Source organism: Ursus maritimus, unplaced genomic scaffold (assembly GCF_017311325.1).
Source record: "Ursus maritimus isolate PB19 unplaced genomic scaffold, ASM1731132v1 scaffold_25, whole genome shotgun sequence".
In the NCBI taxonomy this organism is placed as follows: Eukaryota; Metazoa; Chordata; class Mammalia; order Carnivora; family Ursidae; genus Ursus; species Ursus maritimus.
Window position 1 is genome coordinate 30,252,747 of NW_024425008.1, and position 25,285 is coordinate 30,278,031.

Consider the following 25,285-nt stretch of genomic DNA (forward strand, 5'->3'; position numbering starts at 1 on the left):
GGAAAGAGGCAGAGGGAAAGGGAGAGAAAGAAGCACACTCCCCACATGGAGCCCAACACGGGGCTCAATCTCACGACTCTGAGATCATGACCTGAACCTAAATCAAGGGCCTGATGCTTGACCGACTGAGCCACCCAGGTGCCCCTACTGGTTCCTGTTCAATAACAATTCATCTAGATGTGGCCAAATTGCCTTTTTATTAGTGAATAATTCCCTTCCTCCACATACCAGCTCTCTCCAAGAAAAAGCCACACATCTCTACTTCTGGTATTTCGCACTGTTAATCTGACCTAGTACTCACTGCAAATTCCTACGGTGGGTCTCTGCACATCTTTTCAGTCGGGTTCCACTGTCTAAAATACATTAAATAAACAACTAGATAAATAAGTTGTCTTTTTAATACTGTTTCTGGATTATGTTTAAGATCCAATGTATCATATTAAGTTTTCCCACTAGGAATTCAAATGTTTATGATTCCAGTAGGTACCCAATTTATAGAGAATGTGTAAGTAGAAGAATAATGTTTTTATCAGAGTCAATTCGGCTTAAAGAATAAGTTATCTAATCTAGTCTTTATTTCTCATATTTCCCCCCTTTGCTTCCCAGGATCTTCTTGCCTCGACATCACTAACTACTCATGGAAAACAATGGAACTCTTGGCTTACCAAAGTTATGTTTAATAACAACAACAAAAAGAGATACACTTAAATTTCATTATTTAATTCAGTGGTCTCTGATTTTTTTTGAAGATTTACTTATTTATTTTAGAGAGAGAATACATGTGTGCAAGTGGGGGGTAGGGCAGAGGGAGAGAGAGAATCCCAAGCAGACTCCCCACTGAGCACGGAGCACATGGGTCCTGCCTGAGATCAAGACCTGGGACAAAATCAAGAGTTGGACGCTTAACCGAATGAGCCACCCAGGCACCCCATTTTTTTTTTTTTTTTAGATTAGTCAACTCATAAAAAATGTTTGGGACATACATAACATATATAAATATGTATTTGTACATTATAACATGCAGTACTATATTAACATGTTATAGACATTATTAAACATACACAAAATAAAACCTTTTAATGAATGATGCCACCAAGAATTATAGACAAAATTTCTAACACTCTTTTTGTATTTCAGTGATGCACTTAGAGAGCACTGTTTTGGAGAGTCTCCTTTCTGATGGCCCATTTTGGCTACAGGATTCTTAGAAGTCCAGAGCTGATTAAACTTTCTGGAAAAGCCCATGATTCTTTAAATGACCCCACGATGGCAGCAGAGAGTAAAGAATGATCTGGGACCTTCTTCTGGGCTTTGAACAGATTAATGAGCACCCTTAGTCTGTAGTTTATGTATCAGTTAAATTTAGACCATGGCTTTGAGACACGAACGAGCTTGTCCTTTTCAAGTGACAGAATAAAGGCTTAATGAGGCTAGCAAGTAATAATAAGAAGATGAGAAGAAAAAAAAATAGGAGGATGGGAAGAGAACAGGAGACACGTCAGAGATGCTGAGAGAAGCCAGAGCACGGAAGTCCTTAAGTACAGATAAGTAATTAAGACATGTCGGTTGTATTCAAAGCAATGAAAAGGTTTTAAGCAGAGGACTGACACGGTCTGACTTTCATTTTCAGAAGTTCACTTTAGTTACCATATGGAGGAGGGATTATAGGTGCACAGGGGTCCAAGCAGGGAGGCCAGTCAGGAGGGTTTTACAAAGGTCCAGATGAGAGTCACGTGAGGCTTGGGCTCGGGAGGAAGCAGAGGAGATGCAGAGAACTAGACGGAGGCAATATCTGTTTTGGAGACAGCACAGGTAGTATGACTAAAAAGGGGTTAATGATAAGGAAAAGGAAGTAAACCTCCAGTAGGCCTGAAGCCTGGGCCGGCAGAACAGTGCTCTTCGGAAAATGACCTTCACTTCATTCAATCTTTGTTGCGCCAATTATTTGCACCTGTTGAGCAAGGACATCTGTAGCCAGAGACTCTAGAAAAAAATCAGGCAGGAGACAGGGGCCAGAAAGATATTGAACATCTCCATCCCCACCTTCCCAAGAGAAAGGTATGTTTTAGCTTCTAAAACACAGCAGAAACCTCATTTTGTGGGGTCTGGAAACCCATACCTCTACCTCTATCTGGTAGCATGCTGTGTTATTTCCTGTTTGTGCAACCACTCATCTGAATTTCTATATATTCTGCCATTGAAGAAACCCAGCATACCACAACCACCTGTTTGTGTCTGACTTTATTATTTTTTTTAAATTTTATTTAGTTATTTGAGAGAGAGTGGGAGAGCTAGAGACACCAAGAGAGTGCCAGTGAGGGGAGGGGCAGAGAAAGAGGGAGAAGCAGGCTCCCTGCTGAGCAAGAAGCCCAATGTGGGGACTTGATCCCAGGACTCTGGGATCATGACCTGAGCCGAAGGCAGATGCTTAACCGACTGAGCCACCCAGGTGTCCCATGTGTCTGACTCTCAGTCCAATCATTTCTGTTGGTTAGCCCTTGGGGGTTGGATGTTTCCCTGATTTTCATCTTAAAGGTACAGAAGACTAAGGATAATACACATTTGGGAAGAAAACTCAAGAGTTCTTTTAGGAACATGTTAAGCTTGAAATGACTATTAGACAGTGAAGGGAAGATGTCAAATAGGCAGGTGGATATAAAAGGCTGGAGTTTTATCAATCAGCTTATCAATGATATTTAAAGCTTTAAAATAGATAAGATCACTTAAGAGAAAAATGTAGATTAGAGGATAAATTAGTGGTCCATGGACACATCTGCTGACCCACAGACATGTTTAATATTATTATTATTTTGGTCTCCACGTATTTAAAAACTTCGACCAAAATTTAAAAATTATTAAATTCACATTTTTAAAAAAAATCTATATTGAAAGTTTCTCTTTAAAGAACTGGACAACCTGGGAACGCGTGGCTTGACCTGTATAGCAGCTTCCCCATTTATATAAGGCATGAATTCTTTAATTCACCATAATGTCTTCTCAACACTGAAGCCAACTATCATTTTCCATTTACCACTGTTTGTATACCACTTTCTAAAAAAAATTTTATTTATTTACTTGAGATAATGTGAGCGCATAAGCAGGGGGAGGGGCGGGGGAGAAGCAGACTCCCCTGAGCGCAGAGTCACCCCAGGACCGCCCCCCACCTGCTTGAGATCATGACCTGAGCCAAAGTCAGACCCTTTTTTTTTAATTAAAGATTTTATTTTTATTTATTTGAAGAGATAGAGACAGCCAGCAAGAGAGGGAACACAAGCAGGGGGAGTGGGAGAGGAAGAAGCAGGCTCCCAGTGGAGGAGCCTGATGTGGGGCTCGATCCCATAACGCTGGGATCACGCCGTGAGCCGAAGGCAGATGCTTAACGACTGCGCCACCCAGGTGCCCCCAAAGTCAGACTCTTAAACTAACTGAGCCACCCAGGCACTCCACCACTGTTTTTCTAATAGAAAGAAGTATTTCTCAGGATCCATGTCTCTGTTCAAACTAGGAAAATAAAAGATTATAGAGGCCTTGTATTTAAAGAAAAAAGGGAGGGAGCATATTTCCTTATGAAATTTAAGAATATCTCTATACGCTCAAAAACGCAAACCATCACTCCACATCTTCATTTACATTTCCCGTCTGGAACTTGTAGGCATATAAGTTTGCAATCCCTGGGGTAGATAGAGAAGAGACCAAGTCTGAGCCACCTCAATATTTAGATGTGAGGTAAAAGGGAGATCAGAAGATGAAAAAGAGTAGGGAACAGTATGATAGGAGACAGGAGAGTCTGAAGACACGAAAACCAAGAAGAATGTCTTATGTAGGAACTATGCAGATGGTTTTGAGAGCTAGAAGAACACGAGTCCACATAAGTGTCTGCTGGATTAGAAAACAAGAAAGCCATCAACTTGATCAGTTTCAGTAGGGTAGTATAGTAGGAGGTCAGATTAAAGTAGTTTGAAGAATTAGTGGAAGGTAGCCAATTATACCCAAGCAAGTAGAAGGGAAAAAATGAGAGAGCAGATATCAGTGAAATAGAACAAAAACATATAATAAAGAAGATCAATAAAGTGAGAAGCTGGTTCTCTGAAAAGACTAATAAAATTGAAAAGCCCATAGAAGGAGTAATCAAGAAAAAGACAGAAGCACAAATAAGTGATGTCAAGAATGAAAAGGGAGCCATCCCTACATATGCTTCAGATCGGGGGAAAAACTGTTGAAGATATTATAAACAAGTTTATGCCCATAATATTAAAATGTGAAAGCAGCTTTAGATGAAAAATATAATTTACCAAAACAGACATGAAGATAGGGTGCCTGGCTGGTTCAGTCAAAAGAGCATGCCACTCTTGTTCTTGGGGTCAGGAGTTCGAGCCCCACACTGGGTGAAGAGATGACTTTCTTATAACTAAATAAATGATTTTTTTAAAGGCATGAAGAAATAGAAAATCTGAATAGCTCTAAAACTATTAAAGAAATGATATCCGTGGGGCGCCTGGGTGGCTCAGTCGTTAAGCATCTGCATTCGGCTCAGGGCGTGATCCCAGGATCCTGGGATCGAGCCCTGCTTCGGGCTCCCTGCTCAGCAGGAAGGCTGCTTCTCCCTCTCCCACTCCCCCTGCTGGTGTTCCCTCTCTCACTGTGGCTCTCTCTGTCCAATAAATAAACAAAATCCTTAAAAAAAAAAAAAAAGAAAGAAAGAAAGAAAGAAATGATACCCATAATTCAAATACTTCCCTAAAAAAACCCAAAAAACACAAAAAAAAACTCCAGATGGCTTCATCAGTAGATTCTAACCAAATATTTAAGAAAAAAAGAATGGTAATATTATACAAACTCTTCCAGAGAATGCAAAAATAAGGAAAGCCTTAACTTGTTCTATAAGACCAGCATGACTTTTTATCAAAATCAGACAGGGTAATTTCTAGAAAAAAAAAAATTACAAGCCGGTATCACTCATGTACATAGTTGTTGTTTTTTTAATTCTCTAAAAAGCATTAGCAAAATGAATTCAGCAATGTATAAAAAGAATAAGACATCATGACCAAGTTGAATTTACTCCAGAAATTCAAAAACCAATGCATTTCACCACCACCACAGAATAAAGGAGAAAAACTACATAGTCATCTCAAGACACAGAAAAGGGCGCCTGGGTGGCTCAGTTGGTTAAGCGTCCGACTCTTGATTTCGGCTCAGGTCATGATCTCAGGGTCATAAGATCGAGCCCTACATCAGGGTCTGCACTGAGCAAGTAGCCTGCTTGAAGATTCTCTCTCTCTCTCCTTCTGCCCCACCCTGCTTAAAAAATTGTTTAAAAAAATAATAAAGAAAAAAAATGCAGAAAAAGCACTTCATAAAATTCAACTATTCATAATTTTTTTAAAAAAACCTCCTAACAAACCAAGAATAGAATGCAATGTATTTAATCTGGTAAAGGGCTCTATAAACAAACCTATGACAGATATCATATGCAATATGAAAATGTGGAAAGCTATCATTTTGAGATAGGGAATGAGTTAAGGATGCCTACTATCACCACTTCTACTAAGCACTACGCTGTGATCCTAGTCACTACGGTAAGATAGGAAAAGAAACAAAAAGTGTAAGGACTGGAAAGAACTAAAATCATCATTTCTCAAATGATGTAACAGTGTACGCAGAAATCCAAAAGAATCTATGATGACTTTAGTAAGGTTCCTTAATGTAAGAGAAATATATAAGAAACAATGCATTTCTTTATACCAGAAACACAAAAAATTCTAAAGATCTCATTTACAATAGAATTTTTAAAATCATAGAAAACTATAAGCAGATTTTTAGGAGAAATTAAAGAACTAAATAAATATTCTTAGATTAGAAAACTCAAAATTATAAGAAGTTACTCCCCACAAATTGATCTACTGATGCAATACAATTTCAATCAAAATATCAAAAACCTGGAAGCATAAATAAATACAATACATAAGGACATGTAAAGGACCAAGACTAAGATATTCTGGAAAAAGAACAAGATGACAAGTACTGCTGACCCAGATATCAGGAATCAAGATAAAATAGTAACTAAGATAGTTTGTGATTATAGGTGCAAAAATAGAAAAAACAGACTATTAGAGAGCGCAGAAACACGTCTTATATAAGGCACTTGTTTTGTGGTTAAGTGGCATTGCTGAGCAGTGAGGAAAGGTTTATCCTTTCAGTTCATGGTCCTAGAATAACTGGATATCGATATGGGGGAAAAACGAAACTTGACTCCCCCTCACAGCCTACACACGCACACATGCATGCCCGCAGGCGCAGACACACACCAATTTCAGGTGGACGGTAAATCTAAATGTGCAAGGTTAAAACCACAAAACTCCCAAGAAAATAATATAGGAGAATATCTTTATGACTAGGAGTAGGATAAGACTTCTTAAACTACAGCATAGAGAGCTTCTGATTATCAAAAGATAACATTAAAAGAATGTAAAGATGGGGCGCCTGGCTGGCTCAGTTAGTAGAGCACGCAACTCTTGATCTCCAGGCTGTGATTTTGAGCCCCATGTTGAGCATAGAGATTACTTAAAAAAAAAAAATCTTAAAAAAAAATAATGTAAAGGCAATTCACAGTACGGGAGAAAACATATAAGGTATACATTTAACTCACAAAGGATTCATAGCCAGAATATATAAAGAACTCCTATAAATCAGTGAGAAAAAGAAAATTCAAAGAAAAAGGAGCAAGAGGCTTGAACAGGTACTCCATAAAAGAAGATATCTAAATGAGTCATAAAATGTAAAAAAGACAGGGGCCCCTGGGTAGCGCAGTCGTTAAGCGTCTGCCTTCGGCTCAGGGCGTGATCCCGGCGTTATGGGATCGAGCCCCACATCAGGCTCTTCCGCTGGGAGTCTGCTTCTTCCTCTCCCTCTCCCCTGCTGTGTTCCCTCTCTCGCTGGCTGTCTCTCTGTCACATAAATAAATAAAAAATCTTTAAAAAAAAATGTAAAAAAGATGCTCAACCAAAAAATAACTTAAATAAAAAATTTTTATTACACTGAAGGAAACAATCAATAAAACTAAAAGGCAACCTACTGAAGGGAGAAGATATTTGCAAATAACATACCTGAAAAAGGGTTAGTATCCAAAGTATATAAAGAACTTATAAAACCCAACACCCAAAAAATGAATAATCCAATTAAAAAATGGGCAGAAGTCATGAACAGATATTTTTCCAGAGAAGACATCCAAGATGGCCTACAGACACATGAAAAGATGCTCAACAGCACTCGGCATCAGGGAAATGCAAATCAAAACTACAATGAGATGCCACCTCACACCAGTCAGAATGGCTACAATCAACACCACCGGAAACAACAGGTGTTGGTGAGGATGTGGAGAGGATGTTGGTGAGGATGAGATGTGGAGAAAGGAGCCCTCCTGCGCTGTGGATGGGAATACAAGCTGGTGCAGCCACTCTGGGAAACAGTATGGAGGTTCCTCAAAAAGTTAAAAACAGAACTACCCTATGATTCGGAAATTGCAGTACTCAAAGAATACAGAAATACTAATTCAAAGGGATACATGCACCCCGCTGTTAAAGTAGCATTATCTACAATCGCCAACTTATGGAAACAGCCTCAGGGTCCACTGACTGATGAATGGATAAAGAAGATGTGGTGTATATACACAAAGGAATATTACTCAGCCATAAAAAAGAATGAGCTCTTGCCATTTGCAACAACATTGATGGAGCTAAGCAAAATTAGTCAGAGAAAGACAAATACCATTTGATTTCACTCATATGTGGAATTTAAGAAACAACACAAACAAACAAAGGGGAAAAAGAAAGAGAGAGAAAGAGGCAAACCAAGAAACAGACTCTTCACTATATAGAACCAGATGGGGGAGGTGCGTTGGGGATGGGTTAAATAGGTGACAGGAATTAACAAGTGCACTTGTGATGAGCACCAGGTGTTGTATGCAAGTGTTAAATCACCGTACTGTACTCCTGAAACTAATATTACACTGTATGTTAACTAAAATTTAAATAAAAACTCCGAAAAAGAAAAAAAAAGAAAATGCAAGATGGTATAATTAAATAAATATATTGGATTAAAAAAAACCTTTTTAAAAAAGATGCTTAACCTTGGGGCGCCTGGGTGGCTCAGTCGTTAAGCATCTCCCTTTGGCTCAGGGCGTGATCCCCACGTTCTGGGATCAAGCCCCACATGAGGCTCCTCCACTAGGAGCCTGCTTCTCTCTCTCTCCCACTCTCCCTGCTTGTGTTCCCTCTCTCGCTGGCTGTCTCTCTCTCTCTGTCAAATAAATAAATAAAAAATCTTTTTAAAAAAATGCTAATCTCACTGGTAATTAGGAATATGAAAATTAAAACCACAATGAAATATTACACACACCCATGGGAAAAGTTAATATTTAAAAATCTGACAGTACTAAAAAATAAATAAAAATTAAAAACAAATAAAAATCTGATAGTACCAAATGTTGACAAGATATGTGACAAAGACAATTTTCATATACTCTTGGTGGGAAGTTAAATCAGTAGAACTACTTCTGGAAACAATGGTTACACTCATACAATACTGACTGGCGGGTACATTAGTGAAAACCACCTTGGCAAACAACTTGGCATTATCCATATAAGTTACACATATACACAATTCTACAACCCAGGACTCCATTCATAGATATAGATGCCCAATAATGAGTACATATGTTCACTGCAACATTCTTTGTAAGTGCTCCAGATCACAAACAACCCAAATATCTATCAATATCAGAACGGATGAATAAACTGTGACATTTTTATACAATAGATGACTATATGGCAAAGAATCAGTCACACACACCACAGGCAAATCTCAGAAACATAATGCTGAGCAAAAGAAGATGGACACAAAGGAATACATTACTTGACCGTTTCATATATATTAAATTTAAAAAGCAGGCATATCCAAATTATAGTGCTTAGGGATGCATGCTTGAGTACTAAGAGTATAAAGAAAAACAAGAATGTGAATACTATGAAATCAGGATAATGATAACCCTTGGGGGATAACGATTACAAGGGGTCATAAGGGGAACTCCTGGGGTACTAGCAATCTTCTATTTCCTGACCTAGTTTCTAGCTACACAGCTGTTCTCTTCAGATAAATCATTTAGCTATTTTTGTTTCAGGCACTTTGATGTGTTTTATTTCACAAAAAAAGGTTAAAAAAAAAGCCTTAAGGGGCAAGTTAAACAGATGAGACAAAACTAAATAAAGAAAAAGGGGACTGTAAAAAAGACCTAAAGAAACGGTGCAGAATGAATCCAGAGAGATGACAATATGTTAAATATAAAGGAGAGGGGCACTTGGGTGACTCAGTCTGTTAAACATCTACCTTTGGCTCAGGTCATGATCCCAGGGTCCTGGGATCGAGCCCCATGTCAGGCTCCCTGCTCAGTGGGGAGTCTGCTTCTCCCTCTCCCTCTGCCCCTCCCCCTGCTTGTGCTCTTGCTCTCTCTCAAATAAATATTTAAAATTATATATATAGTTTATATATATATAGAGAGAGAGAGAGAGTTTATATAAACTATATATATAGTTACCAGACATGTAGGATAGCATAAAAAGTTCAGAATATGGCTGACCGAATTCCAGCAAGAAAGAAGGAGCACAATGAGGAAGATGAGAAGGAAAAGGAAGAAGAAAGGGAGGAGGAGGAGGAGGAGGAGAAGAGCAAACAAGGTAAAGACAATTTTCAAAGAGAATTTAAAAATTCAAAGAAGATACCAATCCTCATTTCCAGCTCTCTCTGAACCCCAAGCCAGAAATAGAGAGAGCACACCTAGCTTCATCATAGTGAATCTTCAGAGCCACAAACTCAAAGTGAAGATCTTAGAAGCAGCTACAGAAAGTTAGATTACTATGAGGAATCAACATTTAGACTGACAGTGAACAGCAACAATGGAAGCCAGAAGACACTGGAATACTGTCTTGCAAATGATGATACATTGCCAAGCTAGAGTTTTATATCCAGTGAAAGTATCTTTCAAGATCAAGAGTAAAATAAAGACACTTCTCAAACAATAACAATGACAATAAGTTTAATGAGCCCTCAAGAAATAAACTTCTAGGGCTTCCTGGGTGGCTCAGTCGGTTGAGTGACTGACTCTTGATTTCGGCTCAGGTCACGATCTCAGGGTTGTGAGATCGAGCCCCATGATGGGGAATGGAACTGTGCTGGGTGTGGAGCCTGCTTAAGATTCTCTCTCTCCCTCTGCAGCACCCCCCCCCCAACTTGCTCTCAAGCTCTCGCTCTCTCTCTCTCTAAAAAAAAAGAAACAAACAAACAAACTATTACAGGATGACCTTGAAGGACATGATCCTAAAATGAAGGTCTGAGAGATACGGGAAAACGAGCAGATAAAAAGGTCAACACTTTGGTAAATCCAAACAAATACTCACTGTGTTAGACATGAGCAAAAACCATAACTCAACAAACACAAAAAGTGAATAAAGAAGGAAGGGAAATAGAAACGGAAGGATGGAGGGGTGCCTGGGTGGGGCAGTTGGTTAAGCATCCAACTCCTGATTTGGCTCAGGTCATGATCTCAGGTTCGTGAGATTGAGCCCCGTGTCCGGCTCTCCACGCAGCGCAGAGTCTGCTTGGGATTCTCTCTCTCCCTCTCCCTCTGCCCCTCCCCCAACTCTAAAAAGACAAAAGAAAGAAAGAAATGGAAGAATAGAGAGAAAAGGAATGAATGATTTTCTTCCTAAAGCTTTTCTCTGGCCTCAATCAGGGAAATGCAATCACACCTGAAGGAGATCTGGCCTCCAGCAGGAGTTCAATACTTACCCAAAGCCAAAACGAAGTAGGTTTGAGATTACTTGCCACTTTAACTTACCCGTGCCTCTGCTATAGTAACTAAACTGCTGTCACTAACTATTCACTTCAGACTACCCTGCTGATGCACTGATACTTCACTTAGTTAGAAAATCAAGGTGTTTGGGAAAAGTGAATTTTCCTCATCTACTAAAACTCACTGTTTAGCAATGGTTTCTTCTATTATTGTTGGTGTAAATATTTCTAAAATGATATAATTTCTTATACAGAATACACCAAAAGTATCCCATCCTTTCCTAATTGCCCAAGGTCACTGGCAGAAACAACTACTATTATTGCTGATCCAATGCAGTACCCTCCAGTAGCCAAGGTATGGGGTCCTGCGTGACTACTAAACCTTGCCCACGCTGCCACGTGTTCCCTTGGCCATCACTGCATTGGCACCTGCCAGGCCTCCCACCATGCTCCGACCTGATTTTGTGGCAGCTATTCTGCTTAGGGCCTCTTCTGATTCCATGTCCTGGCTCAAGCCCATATCCTAGATACCCAGAAGAAATACATCAGAGAATCTTGGCAAGGCATTCTATTGAATTAGTAAGAAATGATAACTATGACTTATTTCTACTTTTATAATATCTCTGTTTCAAGGAGATTAAAGTTCACTCTGTGAGTCAGAATGATAGAGGAGGGGATCCGCCATATAACCCTCATCCCAGCTACGTAACAACTCTCCCAAAGGAAGAGCTGTAGGAAAATCAACCAGATGCCGGGTGCCTGGGTGGCTCAGGCGGTTGACTGCCTGACTTGATTTTGGCTCAGGTCATGATCTCGGGGTTGTGAGATCGAGCCCCGTGTCAGGCGTCGTGCACTTGACATGGAGTCTGCTTGGGATCTCCTTCTCCCTCTCTCTCTGCCCCTCCCCCACTTGCACCCTCTCTAAATAAGTAAAATCTAGGAAGGAAGGAAGGGAGGAAGGGAGGAAGGAGGGAAGGACTATCCAGATGGTTAAGAAAGCCCTGGGCTCAAGTGGTTACCTTTTTAGGCCTCCTTCCCTAGCTGTAAAGTGAAGGTAACAGTAGTATGTTCCTACACTGGATTACTGTGGAAATTAAACGAGATGATGCAAATAAAACAGCAAAGCACCTGGCTGAGAGTAAATAGTATTTCAAATTTTAATTGTTATGTCTTTAAATGCTACTTTGTGTAATAATTCCCATGTAGGTAGACTTCCTTAACTATCTTCTCCATGGCATCCTTATGAAAATACTATTAAAAATATTAATAGTAGCTAATACTTAATGAGCACTGACTATATGCAAAAGCCACGCTGAACCCTTTCTAGGGCTTGTCTATTCGAATCCTTTGAAATGCCCTGGGAGGAAGATACCATTACATCCCTGTTGGACACAAGTTCACTGAGACTCTGAGAGAGTAAGTAGCTTGTCGAAGCTCAAGGAATGATAAGTGGTCAAAATGGAGCTTGTACGGATTTGCCTCACTCTAGAACCCTCCCCTATCCTGTAAGCACTCCCCTATCCTGATAAGAGAGGCAGCTTCTCCTTCTGCTAAATTCTAGTTGTGAGCTAGCTGAGAACAGGCTAATTCTCCTTTACTCTCCTCCTCTACCTGACTATGCAAGTCACCTGTTAGAAAAGCAGAAAAGGTGCACACGTTCTGTTTTTGCTTTTTAACTTACCCACTCGCAGTCGATTCCAAGCACTGGACAGTCTTCTAACTCACTTCTAAGCAAGGGCTCAATCTGATCCCACTCCGCCTCCTGAGACACAGTCACCACCTTTGCTCTGAGGATCCTCTCCTCCCATGAGGCTCTGGGGGCACCGGCGTGCAGCCGGTCCTCTCGTGGAGGGGACAGCTCCCTCCTGCCTGGTGCTTGCTGCTGCTGCTGCTGCCGCCGCGGCTGCCCAGGGTCGAGGCTCGCTTTGCTCCTCCGCCGCTGGATGCCTTTCCACAGGACAAACCCCCCCACGGCTACACCGACAAGGGTGGTCACTGTCAAAGCCATTAAGTATCTAGACATCTTCAACTTTTTGTGCTCTTTAGGAAAGCATATCACTAATCCCACAATCTGCAAAACAAGTGGCAACAATATATTTATACACAGAATTTAAACCTAGATGGAAACATGTTTTCCCCTAAAAAGCGATCCACTTACAATCTCTGTGTCCACAAACTAAAACAAAATGCTACAAATTTCCACATGGGAAGAGTGATACTTATTTTTCTCCCTTCTCTACATTCTGTTCTCCGTCTCTATCTTCATTCCACCTGAGAAAACCCCCATCCTCTACCAGCTGCCCAGCACTCACTTCATCATGTGACAACAGGGTGTCTGAACATAGATAAGAACATAGACAAGAACAAATTCTTGAAAAGAATCTGAAAAATCTAAAATTAATTATAACCCTGCTACCCTTAGGTGACCACTGTGATCTCTCTGATGTTCTATTATTTGACACAATTAAAAAAAGAAATAAGAATGGCGGATGGCTTTAGTCAGGGAAACCCCACACAACAGTCTCTCTTCCATTTTTCTTATCACATGTGGTTTTCTCCATTTATCTTTCGTGTTCCTATTTTTGACAGAGAAATGGATATACAGTAGTATTTCTGTACTACTTAAATAACAACAGAAAATGTGTAACAATAAAGGGTAAGCAGCCCTTGGCCTCAGTCACGGAGAGCTATTCTGAGTCAACCATTCAGCGCAAGGGGGTTGATCCTGTTTGGGAAGCAGTCCCAGTACAGTCAGATAACTCCATTATTCAAGAGAAGTCAGATATCTAAATTTTATGTGAAATGTCACTATTTTTAAGTGTCAGCAACAAATTTACAGTTTTTAAAACATTGTACCAGCCAAACAAAAACACTCTGGGCTCTGTGCCACCCATCTGTGGGCTCTGGCCTAAAATCTCTCATGCCCAAAGCCGCAGTGATCCACCAGACCCTGCCTACGCTTCTCTATGGCTGGGAGTTTCCCACTGAATGCGTACCGTTCTTATCATTTTTCAAAGCTTCAGTAATAATTATTTTTTAAATAATTTAATATGTACAACAACCCTGGGCTATCATCATATCTACAGAGCTATTCGGCATTGGAGATGAAAAATAAAATCATAATTCTTACACTGCTAATGAAAACAATAAAATGGCTGTGTTGTTTTAAAAAGATTTACTTTAGTGCAGAAACTGTGCTAAGTACTCATGTGTACCTTCTCCAGTACTTTTACTGAAGGCTTAATGAGATTAAAGAATTTGCACAAATTTCTAGTTAAAATAATCTGAGATGATGTTTTAAAAAAAACAAAAAACCCTCCCTTTCCCACTGGAAACAATACAAAATGCTGGAGAAAACATTAAAAAGATAAAAGTATAATGCAGAATTAAACTCAAAAAGAAGAAAGGGAAATCATCAGGTGCCAGAAATGGAAGTGGGTGGGAGATACAGCTGGGCAGAGACCAGAACTCAGCGCTGGGGTATATTGCTAGCCCATGACTGGAAGTCTAGGCCACAAGCCCGGGGCACACCTGGGACCCAGGAGAGTGCTACCTTGTCCAGGAACAGGAACTGAAAGTGCTCACCCACCAGGGTCCAGGCAAGCCACCTGCCCAAGGCTGAGAGTATGACCAGAGCTCCTCATGGGAAGGCAGACCTCAAGCCCGCTCTGTGAAGCAGTACAGGGCCCAAGTTCATACTATCCTCACAGAAGAAAACCCTAAGCCAAGAAACTAAAATTAAAATGGTTAGAATTGGTGCATTCTGTTGGTGTGTGTGTGTGTGTGTGTGTGTGTTTCTGTCTGTCTGTTTCTAACACACAAGAAACATGCAGGACTTCTACAGAAGACCAGTCCCTAGAAGAGCAATCATAAATGAATAACAACAAAACACAAATCAAAAAACCTTAAAGCCAATAAAAAACAGTTCACAATAGAACCAAACAAAAATATCCACATCCGAGATCCGAAAGGAACTTTACAATAATAACACTCAGGGAAATTAAGGAAAATAAAATCTAAAACATGAACAGGAGAAAACAAAAAATGGAAATTCTAGATATGAAAAATATCTGTTAAATATTTTTTAAAAATTCAATACTCAAAAGACAAGTTAAACAGATCAGACAGAGAGAGAGTTAGGGAATTGAAGATAAATCTGAGGAACTCACTCAGAATGTAGCACAGAGGGGCGCCTGGGTGGCTCAGTCGTTAAGCATCTGCCTTCGGCTCAGGGCGTGATCCCGGCGTTCTGGGATCGAGCCCCACATCAGGCTCTTCCGCTATGAGCCTGCTTCTTCCTCTCCCACTCCCCCTGCTTGTGTTCCCTCTCTCACTGGCTGTCTCTCTCTCTGTCGAATGAATAAACAAAATCTTAAAAAAAAAAAAAAAGAATGTAGCACAGAGAGAAAGATGAAGAAAACATAGCAGAGACATGAAGGATAGATCAAGAAACTCAACGTCCATGTAATGAAGGTTTGGAAGATGGAGGTCATCAGATTTAGTACAGTTCTGAGTCCCAATCTGGATAAATTAAATCTATCCACAAAAAGACTTGTTTAAGAATGTTCGTAACAGCTTTATTCATAATAGCCAAACCCCAGCAACAGTCCAGTTGCTACCTGTCAGTAGAATACTACTTAGTAATAATAAAAATAAACGAAATACTGATATTTGCATGAATCTTAAATAATATCAGGCTGAGTGAAAGAAGCCAGATACAAAAGAGAAACTGTACGGTTCTAGTTACATAAAGTTCTAGAACAACTAAAATTAATCTATAGTAGACACAGATCTGGACAGTAGTTGCCTGGCGGGGTGGGGGGGCCGGTTTACAGGGAAGAGAGATTCAAGCGGAGCACTGAGTATCAAAAAAAGAGCCAGTCATGAAAATTTCTAGGGAAGAGCATTTCAGGCAAGAGGGAACTTTCTAGAATAGTGTGTAACATTCCAAGTCTTGATGGAAGCTTGGGTCACCCAGGTATACACATTTGTCAAAATTCAGCAATATTAAAAAAAAATCAGCAATATTTCTGACTTTTTCCTGTTGGCCTGACTGATGAATAACTGTTGGTTCATTCACTGTCTGTCTTTCCCACTAGATTGTAAACTCCATGAAAACAGGGACCTCACCTGGCTCCTTCAACACTACATATATCCCCAGTAACTAGCACAGGGTTCATAATCATAAATACTCATCGAATGAATACAACGCAATTCCAATTGTTATGTTTTATGATAAATGTCTCTACTTTAATCATCCGATTACAAAAATCTGTCTATTCCAATTTAAAAAGTATTTTTCCCCTTACTGGGCCTTGGTGCTAAAAAGAAACAATATGGCTCAATGCAGGGCCAGAAGTGTTACAAATTTTGTGTTACAAGCTGAAAGTCTGCGTCCCTCTAAAATTCATAGGTTGAAATCCTAGCCCCCAGTGTGATGGTATTAGGAGGTGGAGCCTTGGCAAGGTGATTAGGGTTAGGTGAGGTCATGAGGGTGGAGGCCCCACGAACGGGATCAGTGCCCTTGTAAAAGCTTGCTTCCCTCTGATCTCTGCCGTGGGAGGATACAGTGAGAAGTCAGCAGTCCGCCTTGCGAAAGAGGGCTCTCCCCAGGACCTAACCATGCTGGCCCCCTGATCCTGGACTTCAGCCTCCAGAACTGGGAGAAATACACTTCCGTTGCTTACGATCCACCCCGTCTGTGGTATTCTATGTTACCAGCCCAAACGGACTGAGATAACTCGCCAAGGGCTTGCTCTGGGATCCAAAGCTTTCAGTGTCTCACCTCCTCCCATGACTGAAAAGAGTCTGCCATTTTAATTTATTTTTCTAAATTGTACATAGTAGGGGCACCTGGGTGGCTCGGTCAGTGAAGTGTCTGCCTTCAGCTCAGGTCATGATCCCAGGGTCCTGGGATCGAGTCCCATGTCAAGCTCCCTGCTCACTGGGCAGAGTCTGCTTCTCTCTCTCCCTCTGCTGCTCCCCTTGCTTGTGCTCTTGCTCTCTCTCTCTCAAATGAATAAATAAAACCTTTAAAAAAATAAAATAAAATTGTCCACAGTAACTGAACATCAAGCTGACAACAGTGATTACCTAATGGTAGTAGGATTATAATTTTGATTTTTCAAATTCTATGCAAGTATGTGTATCTCTTGATAATTAGAAAAGTTACTAGTTTTTTTTTTTTAATTGATTCTTTTTACAGGTAGGCAAAGTAAATATCCCACTTAAGACATGATTATATTCCTGAAATAAATCACATTTGGATGAATTAAACGAGTATGTCAAGCTGTTCAGGGAGCAGCCTAAGGTAGAGGATAAGGAAAAGGGCTCTAGAGTCAAATACCCTGGGTTCAAATCCAGACCCTGCCACTTGCTAGCTATGTAACTTGGGCAATCCACTGAACTTCTCTCAGTCTCTGTTTCCTCATTGGTAAATGGGAAAGATAGTACCTACCTGGTAGGACTCCTGTGAGGCTTAAGTAAGGTGATCAAAGCACCTGACTTAGCATCCTGGCGAGCACATTAGGGTTCCATCAATGTCAGCTCTTACTGCTACTGGGCTCTACAAACCACAGAACTCCTATTAAAGGAAAACAAAGAATCACAGCGTGAAAATTCAGGAGCCAAATTCAGCTCCTGCACAAGTTAAGAAGCCTCTCTGTAGCAATCCTGACAGATCATGACCTGGTCTCTCTACATGAATACTTCTAAGAACAGGGTTCATTACCTTAAGAGGCAGTTTTTGTTGAAAAGTCCTTGCATTCTGCAAAAGTTCCCTACTCAGAAATTGCTCTCTTTTTAGGTTTTTTTTTTTTTTTTTAAGGGGGGAAGGGTAAAGGGAGAAAGAGAGAGGATTTTAAGCAGGTTCCACACCCAGCATGGAGCTGGACGGGCTCAATGTCACAACCCTGAGATCATGACCTGAGCCGAAATCAAGAGCTGGGTACTTAACTGACTGAGCCACCCCGGCGCCCCAGTAATTGCTCTCTTTGATGTCCAGTCAGGCCCCTGAAATAACAACAGGGTTTCCTCCCTCCTGAGAGCCTGTGAGATATGTCAAGACAGCTTTTATGGCTCCCCTTAGAACATTCTTCCTAAACCAAGCAGCCTTCCTGCGACCTGGGAGGGTCACCACTGTGCCGGGTCTTTCTGAACGCCTCCAAGTTTGTCGATGTATCCCTTAAAATGTGGCACCCAGGTCGGTATTCAATACCTGAGACAGGGTCCAATTGCTGTGGACGACACTGGTACTACTACTTGCTAGTGTCTGGACCCTAGATTTTACTGATGTTGTATGAAATGACTCATTTTGGAGTAGAAGAAACCCAATGGTGGGTCATATAAAGCTTGTGGTCAATTGAAATTCACTGATACCAAATTGAGTCCCCCATTTTATATATTTATAATTTATATTTTGCACTTAAATCCAAAGCTTTACATTTCTTTTAAATTTTACCTTGTTTGTTTCAGCCAAATGTTTCATCCTTTGAGGCCAATCTGCATCTTGAGTGTACATTCCCTCTCCACTTAAAAATCATTTTGCAGAGATAAGTGAATTTTTGTTTTCAAAGAAAATAACATCTTCTCGCATGTGTTTTAATTCATTTTTTACATTTATTTTTGCATTTTCATACTATCTCCATATTTTATAATATTAAAATAAGGTGACATTAAAATAGAAAAAGCTTAAAAAAACAAAATATTATTGATTTGCTTCCACTGAGGAGGAATCCCTCAGATGCAGAGTCCCCACGCATATGGTAAGGTTCCTCACTTACTCTCTGTCACGTGTGTACAAAGGCCTCACAGGGAACCTGAAGGAGCAAGCAGGGTACCTCCACATGAGGGAATGCCTGGCAACATTCAAAACACATATTAATTCATTTTTACATGGAGAGGTTTTGTGTGGGTGTTTTTCCAGCCGAAGGGTTCGTTCAGCAAACACATACGTAGCACTTTCAATAAGCCAGACGTTGTGTCAGACTCTAGGTAAAAAGGGTTAAAAGGCACAATCTGCTTTCAAAAATTCAGGATTCAGAAAAGGAGAAATACCTGTAGTGAACAGGTTGCAGGGCAGGGAGAGAACCCCGAGCAGCACGGGGATGGCAAAGAGGAAGGAGCGCGGGTATCGCTAATGCTCCTGGGAGATGGGTATGGGAGGCTAGTGCCGGGGTCAGAAAATGAGCGTGAGTCATCCAGGTGAGCAGGCAGCTAGGGGAAGGGCAGAGGGAACAGCACGTACAAGGATACAAAAGGCAGGAAGCACCACAGTATAGGCAAAAAAGTTCAAGCAAATTTAATGTGTACTGTAAGTGTAAAATACAGAATTTTGAAGACTTACTATGAAAAAATGTAACAGTATCTTATTGATAATTTCCATATCAGTTTTTAAGGTGGATCTTTTTTATTTTAGTAAAATATACAAAACACAAAACTTACCATTTTAACCATTTGTAAGTGTATGATTCAGTGGCACTAACTACATTTGCAATATTGTACATCATCACCACTATTCATTTCCAGAACTTCCTCATCATCCCAAACACAAACTCTGTACACCTTAAACAATAGCTTCCCATTCCATCCCCTGCAACCCCTGGTAACTTCTATTATACTTTCTATTTATATGAATTCCACGTTGCTTTTTTATATGTATGTTGAAATAATATTTGAATATACTAAGTTAAATAAAACATGTTATTAAAATTAAGTTTACCTTCTTTTTATATATATTTTAAAGATTTATTTACTTATTTTGGAGAGGGGGGAGGGGCAAAAGGAAGAGCGAGAACCTCAAGCAGACTCCCCACTGAGTGCAGAGCCTAACACGGGGCTCGATCTCACAACCCTGAGATCATGACCTGAGCCGAAATCAAGAGTTGGACGCTTAACCAACTGAGCCACCCACAGGCCCCTCTCTTCAGATTTTTAGTGTGGCTACTAGAAAACTGTATATATGGGGCTCACATTATATTTCTATTGGATAGTGCTGTGCCGGAGCATAATGTGCATACAAGAAAACAGAGACACAGCGTGCGGGAATGAGCAGATCCAGAACAAGTCGTGAGGGGCCTTAAAGTGCGGTACAAGAGAAAACCTTATAGCCAATAACAGACCTACAAGGGAAGTGCCAGGATCAAAGAACACCATAGCGGCTGTGTGGGTGCCAGACTGGAGGACAGCAAGGCAAGACACAGAAAGACCTGTTGGAAGACTCACAACAGTAGAGCCTGGAAGGGAAGAAGATCCAAGCCAGGGCAGAAGAAGGCAGAATGAAAAAGAACCATGGGACGGTTGGGGGTGGGGGGTGGGGGGTGTCACCTGGCTGGCTTGGTCACTAGAGCATGCGACTCTCGGATCAGGAGATGCCAATGTTGGGTGTAGCTCTTATGTTAAAAAAAAGAAAAAAAAGAAAAAAGGACCGTGGTTCCTAACAGAATGACTGCCCTGGAATCACCAGGATAAGTAAACCAGTCATAACTTTTACAAATTATCACTCTGAAAGTCTGATGAATATAAAATCAATAGCTTTCCAAAACCATTATAAAAATATGAAGAAAATCCCACTCATAATAGAAACATACACCTTTTTAAAGCCACACACAAAACAACCACCACATATACATACACGCCTAGGTATAAACTCAACAAGAAATGTGCAAGATTGATACGAAGAAAAATAGAAAACTCTACGGAAGACATAGAAGCCTGAGAGGGCAGAGACATATTACTGTAGCTGTCACAGAGCGCACCGCACGTGCCAGGTACCTTACATGATACAATCATGTATACGTTACTCAATCCTCTCCACAACCTTTTGCAAAAGGTACTATAATTACTCTATTTTCTTAATAAAGAGATTGTTTTACAGAAATAGTCAAAATAACATATAAATGCAAAGCAAACTTAATTTTAAAAAACTTTTTAAAAAATGAACTGACCATCAAGAGAGTGAAAAGACAACCCCAGGGTGGGAGAAAATATTTTCAAAGCATATATCTGGTAAGAGCATGTATGTAGAATATATAAAGAACTCTTACAATTCAATAATAAAAAAGACAAACTGGTTAAAAACAGGCAAGGATCTGAACAGACATTTCTTCAAAGAAAATATACATATGGCCGATAAGCACATGAAAAGCTATTAGGGAAATACAGATCAAAATGACAATGAGATACCACTTCACACCTACTAGGATGGCTCTGATTAAAAAAAAAAAAAAAACCAGAGGGGCGCCTGGGTGGCGCAGTCGTTAAGCATCTGCCTTCGGCTCAGGGCGTGATCCTGGTGTTCTGGGATGGAGTCCCACATCAGGCTCCTCCGTTGGAAGCCTGCTTCTTCCTCTCTCACTCCCCCTGCTTGTGTTCCCTCTCTCGCTGGCTGCCTCTATCTCTGTCAAATAAATAAATAAATAAAATCTTAAAAAAAAAAAAAAACCAGAATATGGGGAAATTGGAACTCTCACACATTGCTGGTGGGAATGTAAAACGGTGCAGCTGGTTTGAAAAACACTCTGGCAGTTCCTCAAATGATTAAGCATAGGGTTGCCATATGACCTGGCAATTCCACTGCTAAGTATATACCCAAGAGGAATGAAAACATATGTCCAAACAAAAGTTCACAGCCGTGTCATTCATAATAGCCAAAAAGTGGAAACAATATATATGTCCTTCAGCTGACAAGTGGATACATAAAAGGTACCCTATCCACAAGGTTATAGGTTGAACTGTGTCCTCAAAACAAGTATGTGGAAGTCCTAACCCCAGGTACCTGTGAATGTGACCTTATTGAAAATTAGGTCTTTGCACACATAATCAAAGGAGGTCATACTGAAGTAGTGTGGGCTCTGAATCCAATAGAAATAGTGTCCTTCCACGAAGGGGAGAAGAGACACAGAAACAGGCTCCCACAGAGAGAATTACCGTGTAAAGACAGACCCTCAGGGAAGAAGCCATGTGAAGACAGGCAGAGGTTGGAGTTTCACAGCTGCAAGCCAAGGAATACCAAGGATTGCCAGCAACCACCAGAAGCTAAGAAGAGGCAAGAAAGGATTCTCCCCTAGAGCCATCAGAGACGGCAAAGCCCTGCCTTACCTTGATTTTGGACTTTATAGCCTCTAGAACTGTGAGAGAATACATTTCTGTTATTTTAAGCCACCCAGTTTGTGTCACTTTGTTACTGTAGCCCTAGGAAACAAATACAACATAGGATGGAATTCTGTTCAGCAGTAAAAACAGATGAGTACTGATACATTCTACAACATGGATGAAACTTAAAAACATTATGCCGAGTGAAAGACGCCTGCCAGAAAATATCACAAATTGTATGATTCTATTTATATAAAATATTCAGATCTATAAAGGCAGAAAGATTAGCGGTTGCCTAGGGCTCGGGTACTGGGGAAGGGGATGGGGAATGACTGCTAATTGGCATGGGTTTCTTTTTGGGGTGATGAAAATGTTCTAAAATTACATTATGGTGACAGTTGCGCAACGTGAATACACTAAAAACCACTGAACTGTATACTTTAAACAATGAGTTATGTAAATCACATCTCGACAAAGCCACTTAAAAAAACTATTTGACAAGCTAATTCTAAAAATCTAGAAAAGAAACTCGAAGATTAGCGCCCCAAATAGTTTTTTTTTTAAATGAGTATGTGAGCTGATAAAGTATACAATTTTCAATAAAGTAATGACGGTAATAATAAGGGAGTATTTATCCTACTAAATATCAAAATAGAACATATATTTAACATAAGATATTGTGGTACTGGTTCAGCAAAACAGAAAATTAGAAGAGTACAGAATAGAAGAGTCCAGAAACTGTGTGTGTGTGTGTGTGTGTGTGTGTGAGAAAGCAGTAAATGATAAATGTGGCATTTCACATTAATGCATCAATAATGCATTTAATATTCGAAGTGACACTGTTGGGAAAACAGTAACTATACACACACCATTCACACACACACACACACACACACACACACACACACACACACACACACACACACACATCCAGAGGAATTTTTAAAAAACTCAAACATGTAAGAATTTATAGAAAAAAAGATAGTCATAAGAGGAAACCCTGCTGTGCCTTAGGGTATAACAGGGTTCTTCAACATCAGCACTACTGACTTTTTAGTCCAGGAAAACTCTTTGCTGTGGTGGGTTTTCCTATGCATTGCAGGATGTTAGCAGCATTCCCGGTTTCCAACCAGTAGATGCCCGTCATTCCACAACCCCTGTTAGACACCGAAAAATGTCTCCTCACATTGCCAAATAGCCCATGGAAGGCAAAATATCTCCCACTGGAGAACCACCCTGGGAATGACAGCCAAAAAATACAAAATACACAGAGTAAAAAATGGATACATTGAAATGTAAAATTTAAAACTATGGTTTGACAAAGATGCCATGTAGTTAAAAGACAAGCATCAACTTTAAAAAGCACTAAGTTGGGAATAAAGAATTAAAACAAATATAAATGACAAAAGATTAATGTCCAGAAGACATACAAGACTACTATATATTAAAAAACAGCCCAATTAAAAGGAGACATTTCTCAAAAGAGGAAATACGAACAGCCAACAATCATGAAAAGAGGCCCAATCTCTCCAGTAACTAGGGAAATACAAATTAAAACAACAATCAGAATATTTTTTACCCATCAGATTGGCAAAAATGGAAAAAAGATTAATAGCATCAAATGTTTAAAAGAGCTAAGGAAATAGACATTATTATACACTATTGGTGGGCAGTTTGCCATTAAATGTCCACACGCTCCCATCCAGCAATTCAATCTGCAGGTTTGAAATGTCCACGTGGGCACACAGACACATGTGGAAGGATGTTCTCTGCCACACTGTGTCTAACTGTAAGCAATATATGGAATCTTGTATACTATGAAATCTTAATATACATGGAATGTACAGGGCAAGTAGAAAGAATAAGGTAGATCTCTACATACATATGGACAAAGACAAAGTTCCAAGACCCATTTTTAAGTATAAAAAGTCAAGTTGCTGAATAGGTACAAAATGCCCTATTTGTAAAATATGTATTAGGAAAAATTTAACACGAAAACTTACATCTTACATGCATGTAACTTATGTGAGTACTTGTCAATAAATGTAAAGAAAGAGAAATAGAAAAACACATCCCAAACTGGTAACAGCTCTTACTTTAGGTTTAAGAGATTAAAGATGGAGATGGAAAGAGATCAAAGAGGATCCATTTTGTTTAAATTTCGTACATGAATTTTTTAAAGGCTGTATGCATGGACTACAACTAAAATAAATATAAAAGAGGGGGAACCTGGGTGGCTCAGTGGGTTAAGCATCTGCCTATGACAGATTGAGCCCCCTGTTCGGCTCCCTGATCAGCGCGGAGACTGCTTCTCCTTCTCCCTCTTCTGCTCTCCCTGCTTGTGCTCTCTCTCTAATAAATAAATTTTTTAAATTAAATATAAAAGAATACATTTCTAAAACCAGCTCAATTTGACCAAAACGAATCATTATTTCCCCCTATTAAACTGCTTTTCTCCCACACTTCCTAATTCTGATAATCAACAAAATATTCCCATACAGCTCCTACTATCCATGTAATACAATTAAAAAACTACAGTATTGGGTGCCTGGCTGGCTCCCTCGGTGGGGCATGCAACTCTTGATCTAGGGGTTGTGAGTTGGAGCCCCACGTTGGGTACAGAGATCACTTAAAAATAAAAACTAAAAAATCTTTTTAAAAAATGGTATGGGGTGCCTGGGTGGCTCAGTGGTTAAGCGTCTGCCTTCAGCTCAGGTCATGATCCCAGGGTCCTGGGATCGAGCCCCGCATGGGTCTCCCTGCTCCGTAGGGAGCCTGCTTCTCCCTCTCCTTCTGCTGTTCCCCCTGCTTGAGCTCGCTCGCTGTCAAAGAACTAAATAAAATCTTTTTTAAAAATGGTATAGTGCTTTCAAGGACTGGGTATCTAAGAGAGTTTGCGTCCAATCAGTATATCAAAAGCTTAGAAAGGGTTGGGTTTGCTTATTTTTTAAAGAGCAAGTATCAATTCTGTAGGCATCACTAGGGTTCTATATAGTTTCCTCCCAGGGATGCGGAAAGAGAAAGGGCTGGCTCCCAGCAAGGCCCAGAGCAGCGGGTGTGGTCTGCGAGGAAAGGGGTGGTAACACTGCGGGCGGGGGCAGGTCCCCACGAAAGGTGGGGAGGGAACTGTAACTGCGACCGCGTGCAACACGCAGCGCCCCAGGAGTTGCCAGGTGCTGTGGGGCAGTGCCTCCTTTTGAGCTGACTGGGTCTAGAAGCCATGAAGGTTTGGTAGGTGCTCCTAAAGGGGCCCGAGGGGGCGGCCGGTGGCGCGTGGTGGGCCGCGGCCCGGGGCAAGAGCCCTCGTCGCACACCTGGGTGCTGAACCGCCGCTGGGGGGGGGGGGGGCCGA

General features: G+C 40.5%; 1 protein-coding gene across 5 annotated transcripts in view; it reads right to left on the reverse strand.

The window, feature by feature from the left end:
* Nucleotides 1–25,285, reverse strand: part of EXD2 (exonuclease 3'-5' domain containing 2) — a 59,342-nt gene that overhangs the window by 32,903 nt on the left and 1,154 nt on the right. For 3 of the 5 annotated variants that reach the window (XM_008700325.2, XM_008700334.2, XM_008700299.2), the window contains exons 2-3: nucleotides 17,300–17,425; nucleotides 12,524–12,913 (exon numbers count right to left, since the gene is read on the reverse strand). In XM_008700325.2, the coding sequence (XP_008698547.1) occupies nucleotides 12,524–12,865 (342 nt within the window). In that variant the 5' untranslated portion in view covers nucleotides 12,866–12,913; nucleotides 17,300–17,425. Of the gene's footprint in view, nucleotides 1–12,523; nucleotides 12,914–15,011; nucleotides 15,063–17,299; nucleotides 17,426–18,301; nucleotides 19,386–25,285 lie in introns of those variants that run through there. The other 2 variants (XM_008700308.2, XM_008700316.2) reach the window with 2 other exon arrangements.